The sequence below is a fragment of the Misgurnus anguillicaudatus genome, chromosome 5 (genome assembly GCF_027580225.2).
Source record: "Misgurnus anguillicaudatus chromosome 5, ASM2758022v2, whole genome shotgun sequence".
Classification (NCBI taxonomy): domain Eukaryota; kingdom Metazoa; phylum Chordata; class Actinopteri; order Cypriniformes; family Cobitidae; genus Misgurnus; species Misgurnus anguillicaudatus.
Genome location: NC_073341.2, coordinates 26,719,226 through 26,741,532, shown reverse-complemented (window position 1 = coordinate 26,741,532; position 22,307 = coordinate 26,719,226). Strand labels below are relative to the sequence as shown.

General features: G+C 37.5%; 2 protein-coding genes across 3 annotated transcripts; one reads left to right on the top strand and one right to left on the bottom strand.

The window, feature by feature from the left end:
- The first annotated feature begins 70 nt into the window (after window positions 1–70).
- On the top strand, window positions 71–15,642 carry srpk1a (SRSF protein kinase 1a). Of its 2 annotated transcripts, none has more exons than XM_055169221.2 (16): window positions 71–178; window positions 884–938; window positions 1,831–1,958; window positions 2,979–3,087; window positions 3,222–3,309; window positions 3,412–3,499; window positions 3,745–3,851; window positions 4,124–4,289; window positions 5,079–5,104; window positions 5,370–5,580; window positions 5,905–6,201; window positions 6,780–6,880; window positions 10,352–10,459; window positions 10,593–10,662; window positions 12,118–12,210; window positions 14,526–15,642. In XM_055169221.2, the coding sequence occupies exons 1-16, from the start codon at window positions 166–168 to the stop codon at window positions 14,708–14,710; spliced, it is 1,845 nt and encodes a 614-aa protein (XP_055025196.1). In that variant the 5' UTR covers window positions 71–165; the 3' UTR covers window positions 14,711–15,642. The 2 variants fall into 2 exon arrangements, with proteins under 2 accessions (XP_055025196.1, XP_055025195.2); XM_055169220.2 differs by lacking the exon at window positions 12,118–12,210 and adding an exon at window positions 12,768–12,860 and having other exon boundaries at window positions 75–178.
- Window positions 15,643–15,865: 223 nt separating this feature from the next.
- lhfpl5b (LHFPL tetraspan subfamily member 5b) lies at window positions 15,866–19,008 on the bottom strand. Its single transcript, XM_073867858.1, has 2 exons — window positions 18,230–19,008; window positions 15,866–16,507 (listed from the first exon to the last, which is right to left on the bottom strand). Exons 1-2 carry the CDS (start codon window positions 18,642–18,644, stop codon window positions 16,227–16,229), a joined length of 696 nt encoding a protein of 231 aa, XP_073723959.1. The 5' UTR covers window positions 18,645–19,008; the 3' UTR covers window positions 15,866–16,226.
- Window positions 19,009–22,307: the final 3,299 nt, after the last annotated feature.

The window sequence follows — 22,307 nt, the reverse complement described above, 5'->3', positions numbered from 1 at the left end:
AGGTAAACACGTGCATGAATTAGTTACACTGAACACATTACATCATTCTTTTTCGAAACCATGACATCTTTTGACATCTAATAAAACACGTCGTGAACGCGCAGACGTAAAGACTGAAACCCGCGCATGCGCTCTGTCACCTAAGCCGCCAACTAAGGGGCCAACATGGAGAGAAAAGGTAATCTCTTCCTCCACTTTCTATTAATAATATTTGCATTTTGAAACTGCACCGACTACACATGAGATAAGATGACTAGTTTACATTCAGACCCAAGTTAGCGGTGTCGTATCAGAGCAGACAACGACGCGTTTGCCTTGTCTTAGGACGCACGAGCTGGTGTCTTTAGCTTTAGCATCTAGCTAAGACTGCAGCCCAAATGAGCCAATATTGTTTTCCTGACGCCGTAGAAACCTTCGCTATTTTAGTTTGATGTCGCCGTTGCTTAAGCGATTTAACTTTTCTATGTGTTTTTGACGTTAGGTGCATGTGTGAGCGCGTGCACGTACTACGTAGATGAGAGTTGAGATCTGCTTTTCATATTTCTGTCGTGGAAACTTCAGGAATTTCTGATTCAGCCTCATACTTGCATCCCAATGTTCATGCTGTTATTTAAACTTATAAAGGCATTGAATGTTATTAAACATTTTTGTCTACACTAATTAAAATCGTTCAATATTACGATATCTGTAAACACGTTCTGTTTATTGTTTATGTTCGTTACATAATAACCGGTCTGAGTGTTTCCTGTTGTACTGTCATCCTATATTTGGGTGTCATTGAGCACACGTAGCTTATTTTTTTTTAATCATGGTTGATGTTTTTATAATTAATAATGTTTTAATTACTGTCATGTATGCATTTGCATCCCTTATGTCACTTCAGTACTGGCACTTCAGGCGAGGAAGAAAAGGGCCAAAGCCAAGAAGTCGACCAAAAAGTAAGCTGTGCTTAATTCTCTATTTCCGTCAATGCTTTTTTTAGTTAGGGGTACTTTATATTTTTATTTTGAGGAAGTTAGACTTAACCTGAGTTGCACTGGCTGTGTGCTTTTGTGTGTTGCATATAGAGAAACCATTAAGGATTCTGCAATGTGCAATGAAATTTTTAAGAAATATAAAAATGGGTCACGGTACTGTCCAATTTTTATTTATAATGCTTAAACTTGTCCAAGTCAGTGTATATCTGGCTGATTTGACTATAACAGATACTCCTAGGGTGCAGAATGAGTCATCAAGGAACTATCCACATTATTCAGTACTAGATGCTCAAGCATGGTTGGTGTTTAACTGATAGTCGGTTAACATTTAAGCAGATTTAATGCATCTATGGCATGCTTAAGATATTAAGTTCCACTCACCTTCTTTCACTAATCCCTGTGATGATGTAAGCGAGATGCTTTATTTTCGCAAACATTAAACCAAGCATGGACAGATGCAATCTTGTTGCGTATGTTACCATGGGACCAAGTGCTTAAAAATACGATATCAATTATCTCATTGTTTATTGAACCTGGTTGTGCAATAGAAAACAAAACACTTACTGTTCTGTCGGTGCCTCTGGGATTGACTTGAATAGCATTTTTACTTTTCTATGTATTCATTTAGCTTTTAATTGAAAGGTGTTTTTATGCAAGGCAGTATTGACACATCTTGTTTTTACATTACATTTGTTGTCATCTAAGAATTTTCTATTACATCCTTTATACAGTAAGGTTAAAATGACAGCAAAAAATGAAGACCAACGAGTCATAAAGAATAAGAATTCCTGGTACATAACAATGCATTAATACATGGCTGTTGACCTAAATGAAATGCACCATCATCCCTCAGGCCAGCACATCCTCCACGTGGGGCATCTCAACAGCAGCCCCCAACAGAGACCCAGATACAAGAGCCCGACGAGGAAATCCTCGGCTCTGACGATGAGGAGCAAGAAGATCCTAATGACTACTGTAAAGGTGAGAGACGCATAGCTTAATAAATCTCTTTTGACAGCTCAGGTGAAATGTGACTGATATTTTCTAAATTGACAGAAAGGAGAGCAGCATTCCTCTTTTTGTTTTACTTGCATGTGTATGTTGGTTAAACTGAAGAATTTTGCTTTGCATTTTTGCTCTAGGCTGATTTCTATGTTAAAGGACAAGTTCGGTATTTTACACTTAAAGCCCTGTTTTCAGATCGTTTATGAGGAAATAGAACGGTTTTGACGGAAATTTCCACATATGCGGCTGCCCCGAGAATTTTCGGGTGTTTCTTGTATCACCTTCCACCTCTATAATAGCTTTATAGGTGCACAGGAACAATTCTTCCTAAAATGCATTAAACTTTCGTTTACAAAGACGTGAAACTCACCGAGTGGTCACTGATATGCTCACACAAAAATCGCTGCAAAAGATGGTTTCCAACATTAGCATTCGTTGTAAACTTGTGGACCTATTTTTCCAAACGACTCACACCTGTACATTCTTCTGTTGAGAGCTTGAATAATAGACACTCCAGCCCAGTTGGTGGCGATAATCCGCCTTTGCCAATTGCAAGAATATAAACGTGTTCCCGACGGGCAGTAATACCGTACCTCACAGCACATCTAATACAAGTCAATGGAGTTGGACAAAAACTATGATAAAACCTGTTGGAACGCGTCTTTTGCAGCGATTTTTGTGTGAGCATATCAGTGAACACCCCTGACCACTCGGTAAGTTTCACGTCTTTGTAAATGAAAGTTTAATGCATTTTAGGAAGGATTGTTCCAGTGCACCTATAAACCCATTATAGAGGTGGGAGGTGATACAAGAAACACCCGAAAATCTCGGGCCAGCATAATATGTCCAAATTTCAGTCAAAACCATTCTATTTCATCGTAAAACATGGCTTTAAGTATAAAATACCGAACTTGTCCTTTAAGATAAAATGATTTAATCCTTGATACAGTTGTGATTTGCAGATTTGTATTTCTAAATAATTTTTTATTTATTTAGGAGGCTATCACCACGTCAAAATAGGGGACCTATACAATGGTAAATACCATGTGATCCGTAAACTAGGATGGGGACATTTCTCCACTGTGTGGCTGGCCTGGGACATCCAGTAAGACCTTTGTCAAGTTAAAAAGCATACCTTTTAAAATACAATGTTTCTTTGTAAGTTCCTTCCATGCACTTCTTTCTTATTGCCTTGTTTTTGTATGAATCAATTATTTTATCTTGTGTTTTTGTCTGTAGAGAGAAGCGGTTTGTAGCTATGAAGGTGGTAAAGAGTGCGGAGCATTACACTGAAACAGCTCTGGATGAAATAAAGCTGCTCAGATCTGTGAGTGTTCAGATACTAAACTAATGCCACATGAGCAGTACCCAGAAATATCTTTTTGATTCATTATTAAACTCCTTGTATGTGTTGTTTGGGGGTTTTCAGGTCAGAAATACAGACCCTGATGATCCAAACAGAGAGATGGTTGTGCAGCTGCTAGATGATTTCAAGATCTCAGGGGTCAATGGGACTCGTATCCTTTTGTGTGTCTGCATGGGAAAGAAAAAATGGGTCAAAAACAAGTGCCCTGTGCTATTTTGTGTACTTGAGTGCTGATTTTTTCTTTTTTTACGTTGTGTCTTTTAAGTCACTGATCAGGGATTATGACATGATCATCAGATAAACAAGAGATTAAGGAACAGAGCTACTGTGACTTCAGTATGAACTCTATTTATTGCTACCTTTTTTAAACCGCTAGACCTTGACTCAACTTTTTAGATGTTTGCATGGTGTTCGAGGTGTTGGGCCACCACTTGCTTAAATGGATTATTAAGTCTAACTATCAAGGCTTACCTCTACCCTGTGTCAAGAGCATCATTCACCAGGTAACACTGCACACTACTACACAAACAGCTTAGTGTTCACGTATTAAGTGTTTCCAGGACAGCAGATAATTGGAGAGATTGTATTACAGATAAATCATAGCTGTTGTGGTGTACATTGTCAATTTAATTAAAGATTCAGACTGAATTATTGCAATATGACTATGTTGCATGACAAGATACCTGACCTCTTTTACGTTTAAAATGATTGTAAGTTTAAAGTGGAGCTTTATGGATGTATGGGATGAGTTTGTCTATATTTTTGAATCCCTCAGGTTCTTCAAGGTCTGGATTACCTGCACACCAAATGTAAAATTATCCACACAGACATTAAGCCAGAGAATATTCTCATGAGTGTCGAGGAGCTGTATGTCCGACGGCTGGCTGCAGAGGCGGCTGAGTGGCAGAAAGCAGGCGCTCCCCCTCCCTCTGGGTCTGCAGGTACAGATGCCAGGGCTCATAATCATGTACATTTAAAATGTTTTATTCAGTAAAACTAGATTATTAAAGAGCACCTATTGTCTGAATCATGTTTTTAAATTTCCTTTGGTGTGTAAGTGTATATGAGTACAAGTTAACGATATGCAAAAGGTACACATACACCAAAGTAAATGATGATGCGAGTTATCGTCTCCAACGTAAATCTCTTTTCTTTGGATTACAACAAACACACGGATTGTAGGCAACAGTTTACTTCCTGCGATTGGTGATGTAGACAAGACCGACATTATAATAAATCCTCCCGCTTCGGACTCACAGCCTGTTAGCAACCGAATCTTTCAAACATGGTATGGGGCGTCACATTTCCTGCTGACATCATCAGAGGTATTCAGGCCAATCACAACGTACAGATTAGCATTCAAATGCGTGTGTTTCAGGAAGAAGCTCCAAAAATGTAATGTAACCATAAACCATGCTAACATTGTATTATACCAAATACACAAAATAACGTTTTTTAACCAATTAAATAGGTGCTCTTTAATATAATTTGAATTATCAACGATTTAAGGTTTTAATCAAGAATCTCTACAAATATATTAATGCTCCAGTTTCCAATGATTTTATCAGATTTTTCCTAACTTTTTTTCTAATTTACAGCTTATTTAACTATACTTTGCACAACTTGTTGGTTCACTTTCTCTTTCCCTCCGGCATTATTCTCCAAATTATGTGTTTGCTTTGCAAGCTGTCTTTGTGTTCTAATGTATTATGTTGATCTTTATCTTTCAGTGAGCACTGCCCCAGCACCTAAACAGGTCTGTTACCCTTTACCTCAGTTATTTTATGGTAATTTAATTAGAGCAGTTTTAATGTAGAAGCAGTTAAGACCATACGCTTTTTTATTAAAGGGTTTATAAAATGAAAGGTGTCTTTCTATACTTTACCTTTTTGTCATGTCATTATAAATATAAAAAATATAAATAATTATATAGGCTACAATTTAAAATTTAATTAGATTTGTTTCTTGTAAGCACACAAATAGTATTCAGCTTTTTGGTAACACAAGTTGCTTTGCTTTAGTTGCCAAAGATGTCGAAAAACAAGAAAAAGAAGCTAAAAAAGAAGCAGAAGCGTCAGGCGGAGCTACTGGAGAAATGCATTATGGAGTTGGAAGAGATGGAGATTGGACCTGAAGGTGAAGAGGAAGATGACCCAGAATCCCCTAAATCCCCCTCCTGCGCCCCACTCAGAGAGGCATCGCTGCATGATATTGCCACTGAAGACACAATCAGTTAGTTACTATTTGTTAAAGTTGGTTACAATGGTTGTATTAGTTACCATTAGTAAATGCATTCACTAACATAATCAAACAGTGAACAATATAGTTTTCAGTATGTATTCATTATTGTTAATGTTAGTTAATATCAATACAGTTATTCATGTTAGTTCATGTTGCATTAATTAATGTTAACAGACACAAGCTTGATTTTATAAATATTATTAGTAAATGCCAAATTTAATATGAACTTAAAAGATGAATAAATGCTGTAGAAGTATTGTCTCAACACATCTCCATTGTGTTATCCTCCTCCCATCTCTGCTCTTCTGGTAACAGTGGACATCAGAGAGAGACTAGCATCAGATGATTCAGTGGAGCTTAACTGTAATGGTTGCACCTGGAAGCAAGACACTCCGCTGCACACGAGATGCCCTACAGATGAACAGGACGCTGCTCAGCGCATGTATGAATACTGTAATGGGGCAGAGTCACCAGAACTGGACCAGGCCGGATACAGTAACGGCAATTCGGGCCAAGAGCAGTTGGAGGAGGGAGAGCTGCACCCTGAGGAGCAAGAACAACAGACGTCTCGAACCAGAGCCAGGGAACAGAACAAGGAGAAGTTCAAGAACGGTCAGTAATGCGTGTGACTTTTCTTCTTAAAGAAGTCGTCCTTAAAGATTTCAGTTATTGCTCGGTTTATGCTAAGGGAGTTAATATTACATAGATATTTATCATTAATCTAATTAACTCTTTCCCCGCCATTGACGAATTATCTCGTCAATTAAAGGGATAGTTCACTTTAAAATGAAAAATGAACACAAAATATTTTGATAAATTATGGTAAGCACATAGCTAATTGTAACCATTGCCTTCCATAGTAGGAAAAACAGATATAAGAGAATTCAATGGGTACCGTCAAAATCTTCTTCATCATTTATCACAATACTTCCATAATATTTATTTTCCTACCATGGAAGTCAATTATTACAGCAACTGTGTGCTTACCATCATTTATCACAATATCTTTAGTGTTTATCAGAAGAAAATTATTTTTTTCACTTTTGGGTGAACAACCCCTTTAATGTTAATAAATTGTTACATTTTGTAGTCATTTTTGAGGTTATTGGAAAAAATATGATTTAACCCCATGATGAGCCTACAACCAAGATGGTTGGTTGTTCTTATTGGCTTTCCTTCATTTTTTACAGGCAAGTTGCCAGCTGGAAGTCTCTTGGTCAATCCACTAGATCCACTCAATGCTGACAAAATGAAGGTTAAGATTGCTGACCTTGGCAACGCCTGCTGGGTGGTAAGAATCTTCACATTTAATTTGTCAATTTTTGCCAGAACTGGGCAGGTTTTAAACCGCTTTAAATTGTAGCCATGAATAGTTTAATCAGTGTCTGTTATATTTAAGGCCATGTGCTAATACTGTGTTTTCTGGACTATAAGTCACACTTTTTTCATAGTTTGGCTGGTCCTGCGACTTACAAGTCGCACCTGACTATAAGTCAGTATGAATGAATTTTGACATATATGAACCAAGAGTCAACATACCCTCTACAGCCGTGAGAGTCCGCTATATGCTGCTCCTGTATTTATTTAATTCAATTAATTCAGTGATGTGGAATGACGAGTCTGTGAACTTGATGCATGTTGGCTTGTTCTGTTCATTTAGCCTATTCAGCCTCCCAGGTATGTTCAGTATGCTATTGTGTACCGTGTAAATAACTGTTTGTATTACGTTAACGTACGGACACCTATTCAGCCTGCTGTTCTGTTTGCTATTGTTTAGTTGAATAACTTGCCTTTCCAGATTAAATGTCTGTTCTTCGGCTTGCATTTTGCTATTTTTTTTAAAAGGATTAGTCCGTTGTCTTAAAAAAAATCAATTTAATTTACTCACTACCATGTCATCCAAAATGTTGATGTCTTTCTTTGTTCAGTCGAGAAGAAATTATGTTTTTGAGGGAAACATTCCAGGATTTTTCTCATTTTAATGGACTTTAATGGACCCCAACACTTAACCATTTTCATGCAGTTTAAAATTGCAGTTTCAAAGGACTCTAAATGATCACAAACAAGGCATAAGGGTCTTATCTAGCAAAACGATTGCCATTTTTGACAAGAAAAATAAAAAATCTGCACTTTTAAAGCACAACTTCTCTTCCTCCTCCGGCTGTGTGACGTGCCAGCACGACCTCACGTAATTGCGTAATGACGCAATTGTTACATATATGAAACACACATTTGCAGACTATTTAAAAAAATAAACTGACACAAAGACATTAATTAGTGTCATTCGACGTACAACAACATTGGAACGGTCCTCTTTCTCCACATTTGTAAACACTGGGGCGTAGTTTCGATACGTCATCTGTGACCTCTTGACGTGATGAAGTATTACATGAGGTCACGCTGGCGCGTTGGTTTAAAAGTGCATATTTTTTCTGTTTCTTTCCAAAAATAACAATCGATTCGCTAGATTAGACCCTAATGCCTCGTTTGAGATTGTTTAAAGTCCTTTGAAACTCCAATTTTAAACTGCATTAACTGTTAAGTGTTGGCTCCATTAAAGTCCATTTAAAATGAGAAAAATCCTGGAATGTTTTCCTTAAAAAACATAATTTCTTATCAACTGAACAAAGACAGACATAAACATTTTGGATGACATGGTGGTGAGTAAATTATCTCGAGAATTTTTTAGAAAATGGACTAATCAATCCTTTAATAAATGCTTATATATGTTTTTCTGTCTGCATGATGCATTTTTGATTGATGCGACTTATACTTCAGAGTAGGGCTGCACGATTACAGGAAAAATGATGATCATGATTGTTTTGCTCAAACTTTTGATCACGATTAAAAATACGATGATTCTTTTAGTGAAAAACTTTTATTTACTTCAGTATTTTTATTACACTTTTCAGCCATGTATAAAATATTATATACATTTTTAGGCCTATATTATAAAATATTTTATTGTTTTGTAATATCCATAGTTCCCATTCTCTTAGATCTTTTTAAAACATTTTAAATAACTCCGCAAAATTCCGCATAGATTTTGCAAAAGAAATCCGCAAAAAATAACTCCTTACACAGATTCCTTACAGCTGTACTGCAGCAATTAAAGCAGTTCAGTTATAACTGTCAAAATTATAAAATCTTATATTATATATTATCTTTTATTTATTTTAGAGCCTTTTTTGTTTGTTAAATTAAGGTTTTTGATAATGACCAAGCGGTGTCCGACAGCTAACATCATTTTGACGACTTGTTTGATCAAATGAGCCTCTGAAATCAACGCTTCACTTGCCTACAATAACATCTATATAAAATATATATTTTCAGCAGATTACAATGTTAGTTTAAATGTTTATTGTCAACACACTATTTTAAAAAAAGCGGAGGGGAGGCTGCTCTGTTGCTCGCAGTCGCAACGAGGTGCAGAAAAATTATGAAAAATAATGAATCAAAACGATATTAACATGAAACGAAATAAACATGCAGGTTGCCTTACCTTACACATTCGCTATGCATCAGTCTTTTATATAGATTATGCGCAGTATTTAAGGTTTTAATTCAGTTCTCCATATTCCCCGATGCGCTGAATGTCCTGCTGCTGGCAGAGACGCTAAACACTGTTGCAACAGGTGCATTGTGAATGTGCGTAGTGGACTCGTGCGATAGGTTAAATGTCTTTCTTTTACAATTTATCCATGTCTTAACGTTTCTTTTAATTAAATTAAAATATAAAAAGGTGAAGAAGCCTAAAAAAATCCAGAGGCCTGTGATGTTAAAATTTGTCCGAAACCCGACCCGAGGGGCGTAAAAAGCCTGAAATGCAGGGCTCTAAAATATATTTATATCAAATTAGAATTAAACTGAAATAAAAACAAAACATTTTTGAATAATAAATGCCTATGATATGCCTTTTATGTGGCAATAATTTTTTTAAACCCCTTGCTGCTCACTGCTTATTGGAAACATGGCTAACTTACATAATACACGATCCGTTATTGTTGTTTGTGTCGTGGATGTCGGGGATTTTTTTTAATGGTTGCGGCTTGTGTCTTCAGCTTTTGAAACTCTTGATATTTCACGTTTGAACGGAACAGGAGCACAGTTTGCACAAGACTCGTAACTTACCTGATCAACATCACTTTCCTCAAATCCAAAATATCCAAACAATGGAGTAGGCCTATATGAGCCTTTTTGGGAATTAAACATACATATTTCTGCACTTTCTTCTTGTTGCTCTGCCATTATGTTTGTTCAAAAATGACTGTAAATCTTGTGATGCTAACGTATTTCTACCATAACACAGACTGCGCTTGCAAAGAAACACTCCGTTTACTCTGACTCTGCCCATAACAAACACATTGCTTGATTCTAGACCGTCTGCTTTGTGCTTGGTCTTTGCACATTAATCGCGACGATTGTCATTAATTAATCGTGGGGCACGCATATCGTTATCATGATCAAAATACGATTAATCGTGCAGCCCTACTTCAGAGCGACTTATAGTCCGGAAAATATGGTAACTCTTAAGTTATTAAAATAAATTATATATGGGTACATTAGAGAAAATATACAATTCACAGGAATGCGTTTTTTTATTGTTGTTCTGCTTAAACCTCCCAGGATTTTTTTGGTGAATTTTTTTTATTACTATATATATAGATATAGATATAGATATAGATATATATATAGATATAGATATAGATATAGATATAGATATAGATAGAAATGTATGTGATAATGTTTTTTTGTCCTTCAGCACAAGCACTTTACAGAAGACATTCAGACACGACAGTACCGCTCTCTGGAGGTATTGTTGGGTTCAGGATACAGCACACCTGCTGATATATGGAGCACAGCCTGCATGGTGAGAAACAGCATACATTTACTTTTAATCATTTTATATCCACCTGCACACATTCTGATTTGTGCAAAAAAGTTCCCCCAAATTATGTAACTGAATCGGGAAACAATCAATTTTTCTCATTTTCCTCTTTCAGGCATTTGAGTTGGCCACTGGTGATTACTTGTTTGAGCCCCACTCTGGTGAAGATTACTCCAGAGATGAAGGTAACACTTTATTTTTTGGTAAATGTTGCATATATTATGTGTTAAAAAAGACACATAAGAATGAAATTGCAAAAAAATTGTGTAAAATAAAGTTATACCATTATTTGCTTGATTTCTTGAAGAAACAGTTCACTCATTTTTAAAACCTTGAACAATTTACTTTGCAATTTGATATATTTTATTCTAGGCACCGTGCAGTTGAAGGACTTGTATGCATTTTTGTGTTTTTAGTGCAAGATTATTTTAAGTGCAATATTTTAATGTTTGTAGTCCTGTGGTTGTTTCCCTGCTAACAATCAGAGCCATTAAAACGACACAGAGACTGAATACAGTGTCTCTTCTTTACACCCCCTAAATCCAATTTCCCAGTCTACCTCTCTTCCTGACCACTTCTTGTCCTCCTTGTCCATGTTTTTTTCTTTCTCTTCACCTCTACTTATCTCTATCTCTCTCGCTCTCTGTGTGTGCCTCTAATTCATTTCACTTTTTGTTTTTTTGTCCTTTATTCATAGTCTGTCAATTATCCCAAAATGAACACCAGATAGAGCATTAACAAGTGTGAGCGTGCATGTGTGTTGCAATAAATTGTGCACAGCCTGCCCTGAAATGTAATCTCCCAGTAGTCAAGTTTAGTTAGCCGGAGTGCACGTGAAGTCAAACTGGAAAGACGGCCAGAAACCAGTAGTGACGTATTGTACTTTAAACAGTCCTGCTGGGAACATAATACGTTCATGCTCTTGTGGTACAACACGTTGCACTGGAATCCGCTGATGTCATGATGGTAAACAATACGCACAATTACACTTTGTTCCTCTTTCATTTTATATTGTCTCTAAGAGGAAGGTGGCTATTGAATTTTTATTATAGAGAAACCTGATGAATGTAGGCTTTTGTGTGCCTAGCATGTTTTTGCCACTCATTATTTAACATGAGCCCCTTGATCATTCTATTCTGTATATATTCAGACCGGGAAACGCCCAGTGATCAGTCTCTCCACCACAGCAGATCAAATATTATGTCAGTTGGGTAAAGAAAAGTGATCTCATTTAGTGGTAGTTATTGGTTGTTAGGCTTCAACATTTCTGTGGTTGATGCACTTTGCTGCAGCTAACAACTGCAGAGTTTGCAATTTTGAATTGACTGTGATAAGACAACATCCTGCAAAAAACAAAATATATTTTGTATTGCATGCATAGGCATACAGTGACACAAGTGTAGTCCCTCACAAGCAAATGACCAATCAGAATCATGTTCTGTATAATGCTGTTTAATAAATGTATTTTTATAATATAGTCGGTAGTGAATGATACTTGACACCGTGTTTAGCTCTGGATCAGTCGTCATTTATTTGTCTTCATTTTATATCTTTCATTTCTAGAACCCTGTCCATATTCCTTCTGCTTTTCTGTGTTCCACGATCGTGTTCCCTCTGACCTCTCTCTTTCCCCCATTCAGACCACCTTGCTTTGATTATTGAACTTTTGGGGCAGATTCCCCATCACTTTGCTCTGAGCGGGAAATTCTCACAGGAATATTTCAGCGGGAGAGGTACGCCTGTCAATCAGGTAGAGCCCCGCCCTGAGGGAGGAGTTTTGAAGAGATTGGAGCTCACAGACGCTTCAGTGACAGCACACCCATTTGGTTTAGTTAAAATTGGTCGGCTAACTTTTAACCATTGTCAGAAGATTAACCTAATATACCACACAGAATAGGATCATACTCTTGAAGTTGTTACAAGATGGCTGACTCCAGCTTTGATCATAATTTCTGTGCGTTCCCAACTGATTGGCTCTCAACACAATAGACAAATAAAGTGTGTTCAGCATCAAAGCTGCAAGTATTGCTTGACTGTTGAATGCTTAATGCACCAAAAACTCTGGTTTATACAATGGAAAGTTGAATCTGATCAGTGCTCATCTAAATGATTTTTATCTTTGTGCTGTCCGGATTTGGCCACTGCGGCTCCTTTCCTCATTCCTCTCTTCTCTCAGGATGGGTGAATAACTGTATTAACTCTGATCAATTTGTCCTTTGTTTTGTCGTCCCCTCCATCACCCCCCCTCCCCGACTGACACCCGTCTGTGTGTGGCTGTGTGTGATGCTAGACCACATTGCTTTGATCATTGAACTGTTGGGTGCAGTCCCACGCAAACTCGTATTGACCGGAAAATATTCCAAGGAGTTTTTCACCAAAAAAGGTAACGTGGCATTTGTAAATATTAAGTTGTACATGGTATCAGAACCAGTAAGTGGAAGAGATGTTTTAATATTAATTCGCTTAAAAATTGTTTTGTGAGTAACTAACATGCATGTCTAAATCAAATTGTGTGTGTATGTGTTTAAGTGTGTTTAACAAAACATCAAGTTGTGGTCATTTAATGCACAATTTGTCACCATGGGACAATCCAAAAGAAAGAATCTCTTGACTTTTTTATCTATGCAGTATAAGTTTCTTATCCTCCACATGTTTAATTAACTCTTTCCCCGCCATTGACAAGTTATCTTGTCAATTAAAGAGATAGTTCACTTTAAAATGAAAATTCAGTCATCATTTCCTCATCCTCGTGTTGGTCTAGACCTGTATGAATTTTTTTTCTGATGAACACAAAAGAAGATCTTTTGAGAAATGATGGTAAACACATAGCAGATAGTGACCATTGACTTCCATAGTAGGAAAAAATATTTTGGAATAAATTATAAAGAAAATATTTTGATAAATGATGGTTAGCACACAGTTGACGGTACCCATTAAATTCCATCCTATTTTTTTTATTCCTACTATGGAAGTCAATGGTCGCTGTCTGCTTTGTGTTTACCATCATTTCTCAAAATATCTTCTTTTGTGTTCATCAGAAAGGGTGAATGTATACAGGTTTAGAACAACATGAGGATGAGTAAATGATGACAGAATTTTCATTTTAAAGTGAACTATCCATTTAAGGAAACCCTTTTTTGGAGTACGAGTACTTGCATTTCAGTACTTGCCGATACCGAGTACTTAATAAAATAAAACATGATTTAAATTTACAGTTAACAGCTTTAGTCATATAATTTAACATAAAAACAAGGGACTAGTTTTCCAGTTTGTTGTGAACTTTGCCTCTTTGGACAACACGAGGCATTAACCCCTTACACGCCGCTCAAACATAGACATTTCTCAAACCTTGGTATCGATCCCAGGTATCGGGGGACTTTTAACAATTACGAGTACTTTAGAAATTGTGGTATCGAGGCCGATACCCAATATCGGTATCGGTGCATCCCTAGAAACGCTTCCCTGCCAATGACGAGAATTTTCGGCTTTCCGCAATACCGCTATTATCCACCAGGTGAGTTCCGCAACTTTTACAACCTGGAAGTAACGCCTCACGTGAAATAGAAAGAACTCCGTGTATGTTTTAAAGATCGCTCTGCATCTGATCTCCATCAAAAGTCCTTCGCAAAAATGGAATTATCTCAGCTTTTTGCTCAAAATTGTATGTTTTTGAAGAAACCTACCCATATATGATAAAAAGAGAACTAATGAAGTTTTTTTTGTTTGAAAGCAGAGCTACTGTTCTTTCGTTTGATATATTGTATGTTTATATATTTAAAGAAGAACATTTCATTAAACTTTTGTAAAAATCATGAATGGCGCTTGCTGGCAACTTTTTTTTTTTAAACGCTGGTGGGGAAAGAGTTAAATGGTTGAATACCTTTTAGCATTGTTTGTAGAAAAAAAACTACTCATTATGGGTAACACAGCTAGTAGTAAATGCATTACACTGTCACACGATGTAAAAATAATGGTACACAGTGCAGTAAATGATGCATGATATGAGTTTACTGGTAAACCTTGCATGCTAATCATGTGCTTTCCATAGGTGATCTGAAGCACATTACTAAATTAAAGCCATGGGGTTTGCTGGCCGTACTGATGGATAAATACGAGTGGCCTCAGGAAGAGGCTGAGACCTTTGCTGATTTTCTACTTCCAATGCTAGAGCTCCTGCCAGAGAAAAGGGCCACAGCTGCCGAATGCTTGCGTCACCCTTGGCTCTCCCTCTAGTGGCACCTTGACATCACCGCACATACGTTCAGGCTCTCTCTCCCTAAACTCAATAGACTGCAACAGATCACTTTCCAATTTTTACGGCGTATCAGAGTATTTTTTTTGTTATTCTGAGTGTTTTCTTATGCTTGACTCACCAGAAGAATTTGTCCGTTTTGTTCTTGATGTCTCTTTCTCAGAGTTGAGAGGCTTCATGCTCTCTTTGATCTTTATAGTGTTCTTATTTTGGCAAAAGATGAACAGAGACTCATTTAGATAATGGGTTTTTTGAGAAGATGTAAAACATTGACTTATTTGTTATGTGCAATGCTAACCTGAGATCAAGTCCACTCCTGAGTGTTGACTGCTTGGACTCCAGTGCAGTGCACAAGAAATCGTTACTTGTAGTTTCCTCAGTTGGGAAGCAATGATGGGTTATGGAAAGGGAACTGGTTGGTTGGTAACCTTTTGACTGTAGTGTATAAATTAAGATTAAGTTTTGTGTCGAGAATCACTACACTGTGTTTTCTCTTTCTTTCTCTAAAATATACAAGTGTCTTTTGTATGTGTGTGTGTGTGTTTTAAGTAGGTTTTTGATCTTGTCTGTCAAAGATTAGATTTAAAAAAAAAACTACAGTCTTCTCACTTATGGGTCAGTACATAAATATGTACCAAACGCTTACACTCAGTGAGTAACTGTCGAGGGCCACCAAAAGTGGGATTTTTGGAGAAAAAAATTATTGTGTGTGTATGTGTGTGTGCGCATGTGCATGTGAGTGTGTGTGTGTGTGTGTGTGTGTGTGTCTGTATATATGTGTACCAAAGAGTTTGCCTTGATCTGTATATTACAGCCATGTACAGTTTTTAAAAGAAATCCTACTATTGCATCTAAGCTAAGATTATTTAGCTGGATAGAAGTGTTTTAATAAAGCATTTGGAAGATGGGCGAACCTGTCTGTATGTCTTTTTCTCAGTTAAATGCTATTTTTGCACAGGAGACTTTTGGATGGTTAAAAAGATGAAATAGGTTATTTAGGGTGAAGAGTGACACTTTGTTAATGAGATTAATAGGGGAAAAAGTCCCAATTTACTCTTAATAATTATTATTATTGGTGATGAAGTAAATACAGTGCAAGGAAAAACATGACAGGAAGAAAAATGGGCTTGCCAATGTCTGTAAAACTTAATTTAATATTTTCTATATAAAAACAAACACTTAAACATGTATTCAAACATAGGTTGACACTTTATTTTCACATCGCTGTGGTCCAGTTCTTAATTTTAATTCAGGTTTGTGTTGGATGGATAATGGCTTATTCTGTAGAGAAAAATAAATTACACCTTTACTAAAATAAAACATTTTTGTATTTCTATGGGCAACTGTAACCTAATTAGTCTATTCTGTCTTTACTGCATTATGCTTTCACAGCTGTGTATGTAGCATTGTTGTTTTATAGTCTTCTGATTATATCACATGTGACATCATTACTTGCTTAAGTGAGGAGTCATGAATAATTCATTCTTAATGTAAAAATCAATACCTGTCTGTGGCTGTGCTCTTTATTCGTGCACTGTCGTTTACAAATTCCACCTCGAAGTCCTCTTGCAGCAGAATGTCCTGCCGGTTTCCCAGAGTAAAATCAATTAGTGCCAGTACTCCAGCGTCCAGGATGCTGATGATACCCAAAATGTAAGCCCAACGTATGGTGCAGTTCCCAATCGTGTACTTGGTTGTCCTCTCACCACACATTCGCTTCACCTCTGGAGCATCCCACCCATCCGGATAAATCATACAGCCCATCGCCATCAACGCAGCTAGAACAAGTACACAAGCCCAAGTTAAAATCCTTCAAGTTTCGCCCCAAAATGAACCCTGGTTAAATTATAGTGCAAGTGTAGTAGATATGTTTGTTGGTGGATTGTTTTACTATAAATATTAGGGTGTCACTTTTAAGTTGATCTAGTTGTGTTTTGGTCACTTATTAAGCTGGAAGACCAGTTGACCCACCAGCTTGACCAGGCTGAGAAAACCATCTTAAACCATCTTCTGCCACCTTAAACCAGCTACCAGCTTATGTTTTTTCAGTAGGGTATGGTTAAACCATAATATTTATAGTAAAACAATGGTGGCTACTGATAAATGTGTAAATGTGTGGTTGTTATCATTTTACTACAAATGCCACAGTTAAACTATAGTTCCTGTAGTGAGTGAATGGTAAGTTTGTGGTTACTATTTTAGGCTACTAAAATAGTTAATCTGTGGTTTCTGTAGTTAGACCAAGGAAAATTTGTGGTTTCTATGTTTTTTTTTTTTACAAATAACACTGTTAAAGGTGCAGTGTGTAAATTTTAGTGGCATCTAGTGGTGAGGTTGTGAATTGCAACCAACGGCACTGTCCACTGCTCACGTCTTGCTTTTGAAACACATAGAGAAGCTACGGTAGCCGTCACCGGACAAACATGTCAGCGTTGGAGACAACTTAGTAAAAAAGTTTGTCCGTTAAGGGCTTCTGTAGAAACATGGCTGCACAAAACGGCGACTTCCGTGTAAGGGGACCCTCTGTGTATGAAGATAAAAACGTCTCATTCTAAGGCAATAAACACATAATGGTTCATTATGAAAGGTCTTTATACACCCCTGATCATTTAGTTTTGTATATTTTTTTGCATTTCTGTCAAGAGATCCTTCTAAAAATTACACACTGAACCTTTAAACTATGTTATATGTAGTGATAGAATGGTACGTTTGGGTTAGGTTACTTGGTTTGACTAAAAAATACTATGGTTATGGTTTCTGTAGTTAGACAAAGGTAAATTCGTGGTTACTATTGAACTACAAATGGTCACTAACTGTAATAAAATAATTGTTAAGTTTCATTATATTAGTGTAACGATAACTATAATATTAAATATTTTTTTATTGAATACAAACTGCGTGCGATTTTGACTCCCCTATATCTGATTGGTTTATTTATTAGAAAGGCTGCTACCTGATTGGCTCCTATTTCTAAAGCCCACCCACACACCTAATGCTAACTGTAACCATAATCTGAGTTAGATTTCGACACTATGGGGCGGTTTCCCGGACAGGGATTAGCTTAATCCAGGACCAGGCATTAGTTTAATTAGGAAATATAGCTAGTTTTAACAAATAGTCCTCACTAAAAACATTACCTGTGTGCATTTTGAGGCAAAACAAAGGGCCCTGATGTATTTTAAGATATGTCAGTGCAAGTTGTTTTTAGTTTGGACAGCTCTTAAAAATGTTTTAGTCTAGAACTAGTCTTAAAGTATTGCTCTACACATATGTAAATGTCTTTTTAGTACGTCTTGTGCGGTAGACTCTCTGTCCAAGAAAAATTTCTCCCAAGGGAGACAAATAAAGAAACTAATAGTCTAATCCCTGTCCGGGAAACCGCCCCTATAAGGTTTAGCATGACAAACTCGATAAACAGCAACATAGTCAAAATCAAAATGAACGTCAAATTACGCAGTAAATATTTAAGGGAAATCACTTGCCAACAGCACTTTGCCCACCTGAAGCTGTTTGCATCCACGCGCATATCTTGTACACACTTCCAGCATTGCAGAAGAAGAAAAGACCCAAACATACGATGGTGCCCACAATAAGCAGCATCGAGCACCCTACGAAGAACATAGCAGTCCTGAAAGCCCCAGATGGGATTGAACCAAAGTCGAAAACGCTTCCCTTGCAGACCAATTCAGATGTGATGGGGTTGCCAATACAGTAGTGAAAGAGTCCGAAGTATCCAGCCTGCGGGGTGTTAACACTGTCACCAATCCAGTAAGGCTGAATGTAGACCACTACAGTAATAATAGCGAAACATATGGTGAAAACGCCCCACAGAACACCGATGGCTCTGGCATTTCGCACATAGTTGGTGTGGTAGATTTTGGCAGCCTCTTGGGCTGGCAGCATTTTCTCAGCCATTATTTGATTGATTTATGTTCGTGTTATAATCCAGAACCACGGACAGCTCCAGTCACTTGCAGTCCGTGCACGTGGAACGAAGGTTTATTTGCTCGAGATCTGTGATGTTTTTTGAGTTCATAGACAGTTGAGGTCATCACCAGCAAGACAGTGTCAGACACAATGTCACTGCCAGCAAAGGTGTCAGGTTTTTAATTATTCATGGTAAATTAAGCAGAGGAATAAGGTGACGATAACCTGTTCTCTTAGATACTGTAATCAGATATATTTGTTACAACAAAACAAAGTCTACAATAAAAGGCATGGATTTAAAGATTAGTAAAAGAGTGTTCTATATTCATTTAAATTTGCAATTTTCATATGTGCCCTTTGGAATGTGTGTTTTACAAATAATATCACTGTACATAAATAAATACAATAAATTATGTGTGCCAATGGATGTAATTGGTTATGAATGTTTTTTGTTCACATTGTGTTTTTTAATAATTCAAAAAATTCTACATGTTAAGAAAGCTGGTTTGAATCCACAGACAAACCCAACTGTTGGGTTGTTTCAATGTTTGGGTAAAATATTGATAAACCCCCTCTCTGGTATATGCTGGGTAGTTAGAGCTCATGGTGAGGTCAAATGTAAAGTAAAATTTTTTAGGTTAACTTAACACAACAAGTGGGTTTGTCCATATATACAACAGGGAAAATAAATATTTGACACAGCATTTTTATCAGTAAGGAGATTTCTAAGTGGGCTATTGACACAAGATTTCCATCAAGCCAAATATTGAATTCATACAAAGAAATCAGAACATTTAAGTATACAAGTTGAGTCATAATAAATAAAGTGAAATGACACAAGGAATAAGTATTAGAAAAAGCATTTGTTGGTGATTACAGCTTCTAGATGCCTCTTGTATGGAGAGACCAGTCGTCTGCATTGCTCAGGAGTGATTCTGGCCCATTCTTCCACACAAATGATTTTTAAATCTTGAAGGTTCCTTGGGCCTTTTTTGTGAACTTTGATCTTCAGTTCTCTTCATAGATTTTCTTCAACAATTGATTTTCTTTCTTTGAAACCATTATTTGAAACAAACCATACATTTTTAAAGTGTAAAAGGAGACACCCTCTCATATGATCATATAATATGAATTCCTCCCAAGCTGGGGATAATATTTTTGTTCAATACTCAAAGCAACAACCTCCACCAGAGAACGAAAAAGAGATGGTATAAGAAAGAGATCATTGCTAATGTTGTTATAATAATAAATTTTTATCTGTCATATGCATTGTTCTAAAGGGAATTTGTAAGACACAGTGAATGAAAAAGTCTGCACTTTGATGCTTGCATTCCTCACGGGCATGATGTGAAGCCTTTGCTTGTGGGTCATAAATTACATAAATATCCATGAGGCTGTAAGCTTGATCTATTAACAGAGCCCTTGTGTATTACACAATGCTACAATAATAATACAACATCTGTTCAATGGCAATACATTTAAAAGTGCTCAAATAAACTTTGGATATATTGGATATATATACAGAAAGCCTTCTTGTTCAATAAAAAAAGATTTTAAACTTTAAAACATAATGCTCATGTCACATTTCACAGCTTTTATTTTTGAAGGACTGTGGAGAACATGTACTTGTCAACAGGTTGCTGTTCACATAAATTCAAGCCAATTTAAAAATGTACCAACACTGTTTACTGACTTAGTTTGTATAATAAAGATGACTGGCCTGGTTAATAAATGTCATTTTTTCGCCACTGGGCATTCACCAGAATGTGTGGTTGTACAGAAAACTGTGGACAGATTTTTGATCAATGTGCTATTTGTGGACAGTGTGACCAACAAGCCTCCAATGTCTCCTCCTGGCTGTACTGTAAGGGCTCAGTCACACCAAAAGCGTTTATGGCAGTTGCAGGCGCCTTTTTTGAATGATATTCTATGGGCAGGGTGCGTTTGCGCGCTGTTTATGCGCGCCGAGCGCCTTGCGGTTTTCTGCCGCCTGCCGCGCACGCGTTTTTGAAGGAGCGCTGAGAGCGGAGGAGCGCCTGACGTCATTCGCGTCTTCCATTGTCCAATCGAATGAGGGGAGAGGCGGGCCTTACGTTGTGGCGAGGGAAGTTTACAGTTGCTTTGAAGAACCGGACTCCACTCGCTCACTCTCTCCTGCGTGTTTGTGCTCCTCTTATCCTCAAACAAGGTCAGAGCAAGCGCCCTCTTTTTAAAGTTTCTGCTAATATGACAGTTAACAGCAAAGGAGCGCTCACGCTTCAATATTTGATTGACAAGACAGCTGACTCGGTGGTTGCTTAGCAATATGAAAAGCCGCGCTGCACTGCTCTTTTTTAAAAAAGGCAGTGCGTCGCGCCTTGCGTTTGCAAGCGTTTAAAGCGCTTTTGGTGTGTCTGAGCCCTAAGACATCAGGGATAAAATTTTCTGCTGGATCACGATAATACAAAGAGATGCCAGAACTGAGGTGAATTCTGACAGATGAATTACAATACATATAGTATGACACACAGTTGACAGTATGTCAGTATACAAAATGACACTCTCATATTCTTTGGCTGAAACATGTTTTAAATAGTAAGATATTGTTTACATATATTCTGTTATGTTGCCATGTTTAACATTTAAAACCTAATGGGGAGAGACAAGGCACAGTTAAAGGAAAAGGTGCATAACTCAATATTAACCGAATGTTTGGTATGCAGTGAGGATCCCCGCCACCAGATGGCTGCCTCCCATTACAACAACTCCATTAAAACCAAGCAGTAAACACATCACACGAGTTATCCCAGAAGCATAGCTGCCAACTCTCACGCATTCACCGTGAGACTCACGCAATTGACCCCATTCTCACGCTCTCACGCCACACATCCATTTTCTCACGCAGGCTCGTGCCCACCATTGAGATTCCCACTGAGTTTAATAAAAGACATTAAATAATTGCCTAATATACCTAACTGTAAATACTGTAAAACGCCTATCTCTATCTGGCGTGCCTCAAACAGCATAAAGCGCTCGTCAAAGTCAAAATGATGCGAAGGCCAATCAAATCAAAGAAGGTGGAGTTATTGTTTATAGATGCCGAAGCGCCAGCTACAAACCACAGAGTGAGTGCGCGGCTGCGCGATGGTGAAAGAGCAAAGCACGATGTAAGTAGCTAAACCAGTGTTCGCAGTACTGACACTTTTATATTTTAGCGTACCTTCACTGTCTTAGGTGCCACCACTTCTCATGTTGCTGGTACTTTGCTGCAAAGAGTCAAAGAGCATTTCACTTTATGTGGCGCTGCGCAGGAAGTTCGGCAGCGAGGTCATCAGACTACCGCGAGAGCAAGTCGAAATGTTACAAAAGGGTCCGCCTTTACCTTTGCTCTCGCGTTACTTTGATGTCATACGCCGATCAGTCAGCTCCGCACCAGTCGAACACACAAAGCGTCAAGGTCTGGATGAAAAGCAGAGAATTGCCCGGATTCCACGCACGCAGATACCCTCAGAAAACAGCAATTTTAATCAACCATCGCTCGCGTGTGTATGTTTGCAAGCAGTACAAGCCTGCGTGATGTTTGCTGTGACAGGTTTTAATAAAAGAGAAAAAAGTCAATTGATATTTGACATCTATAAACAATAATATATACGAAATATAATTATATGGTCT

What these genes read in the sequence shown, in the direction of transcription:
- srpk1a (XM_055169221.2), top strand. An exon ending in GCCAAGAAGTCGACCAAAAA is followed by an intron (nt 939 to 1,830) that starts GTAAGCTGTGCT and finishes ATCATCCCTCAG; the next exon opens with GCCAGCACATCCTCCACGTG. An exon ending in CAAGGAGAAGTTCAAGAACG is followed by an intron (nt 6,202 to 6,779) that starts GTCAGTAATGCG and finishes CATTTTTTACAG; the next exon opens with GCAAGTTGCCAGCTGGAAGT.
- lhfpl5b (XM_073867858.1), bottom strand. Translation starts at nt 18,644, where the DNA reads ATGGCTGAGAAAATGCTGCCAGCCCAAGAGGCTGCCAAAATCTACCAC. An exon ending in GTGGATGCAAACAGCTTCAG is followed by an intron (nt 16,508 to 18,229) that starts GTGGGCAAAGTG and finishes TACTTGTTCTAG; the next exon opens with CTGCGTTGATGGCGATGGGC.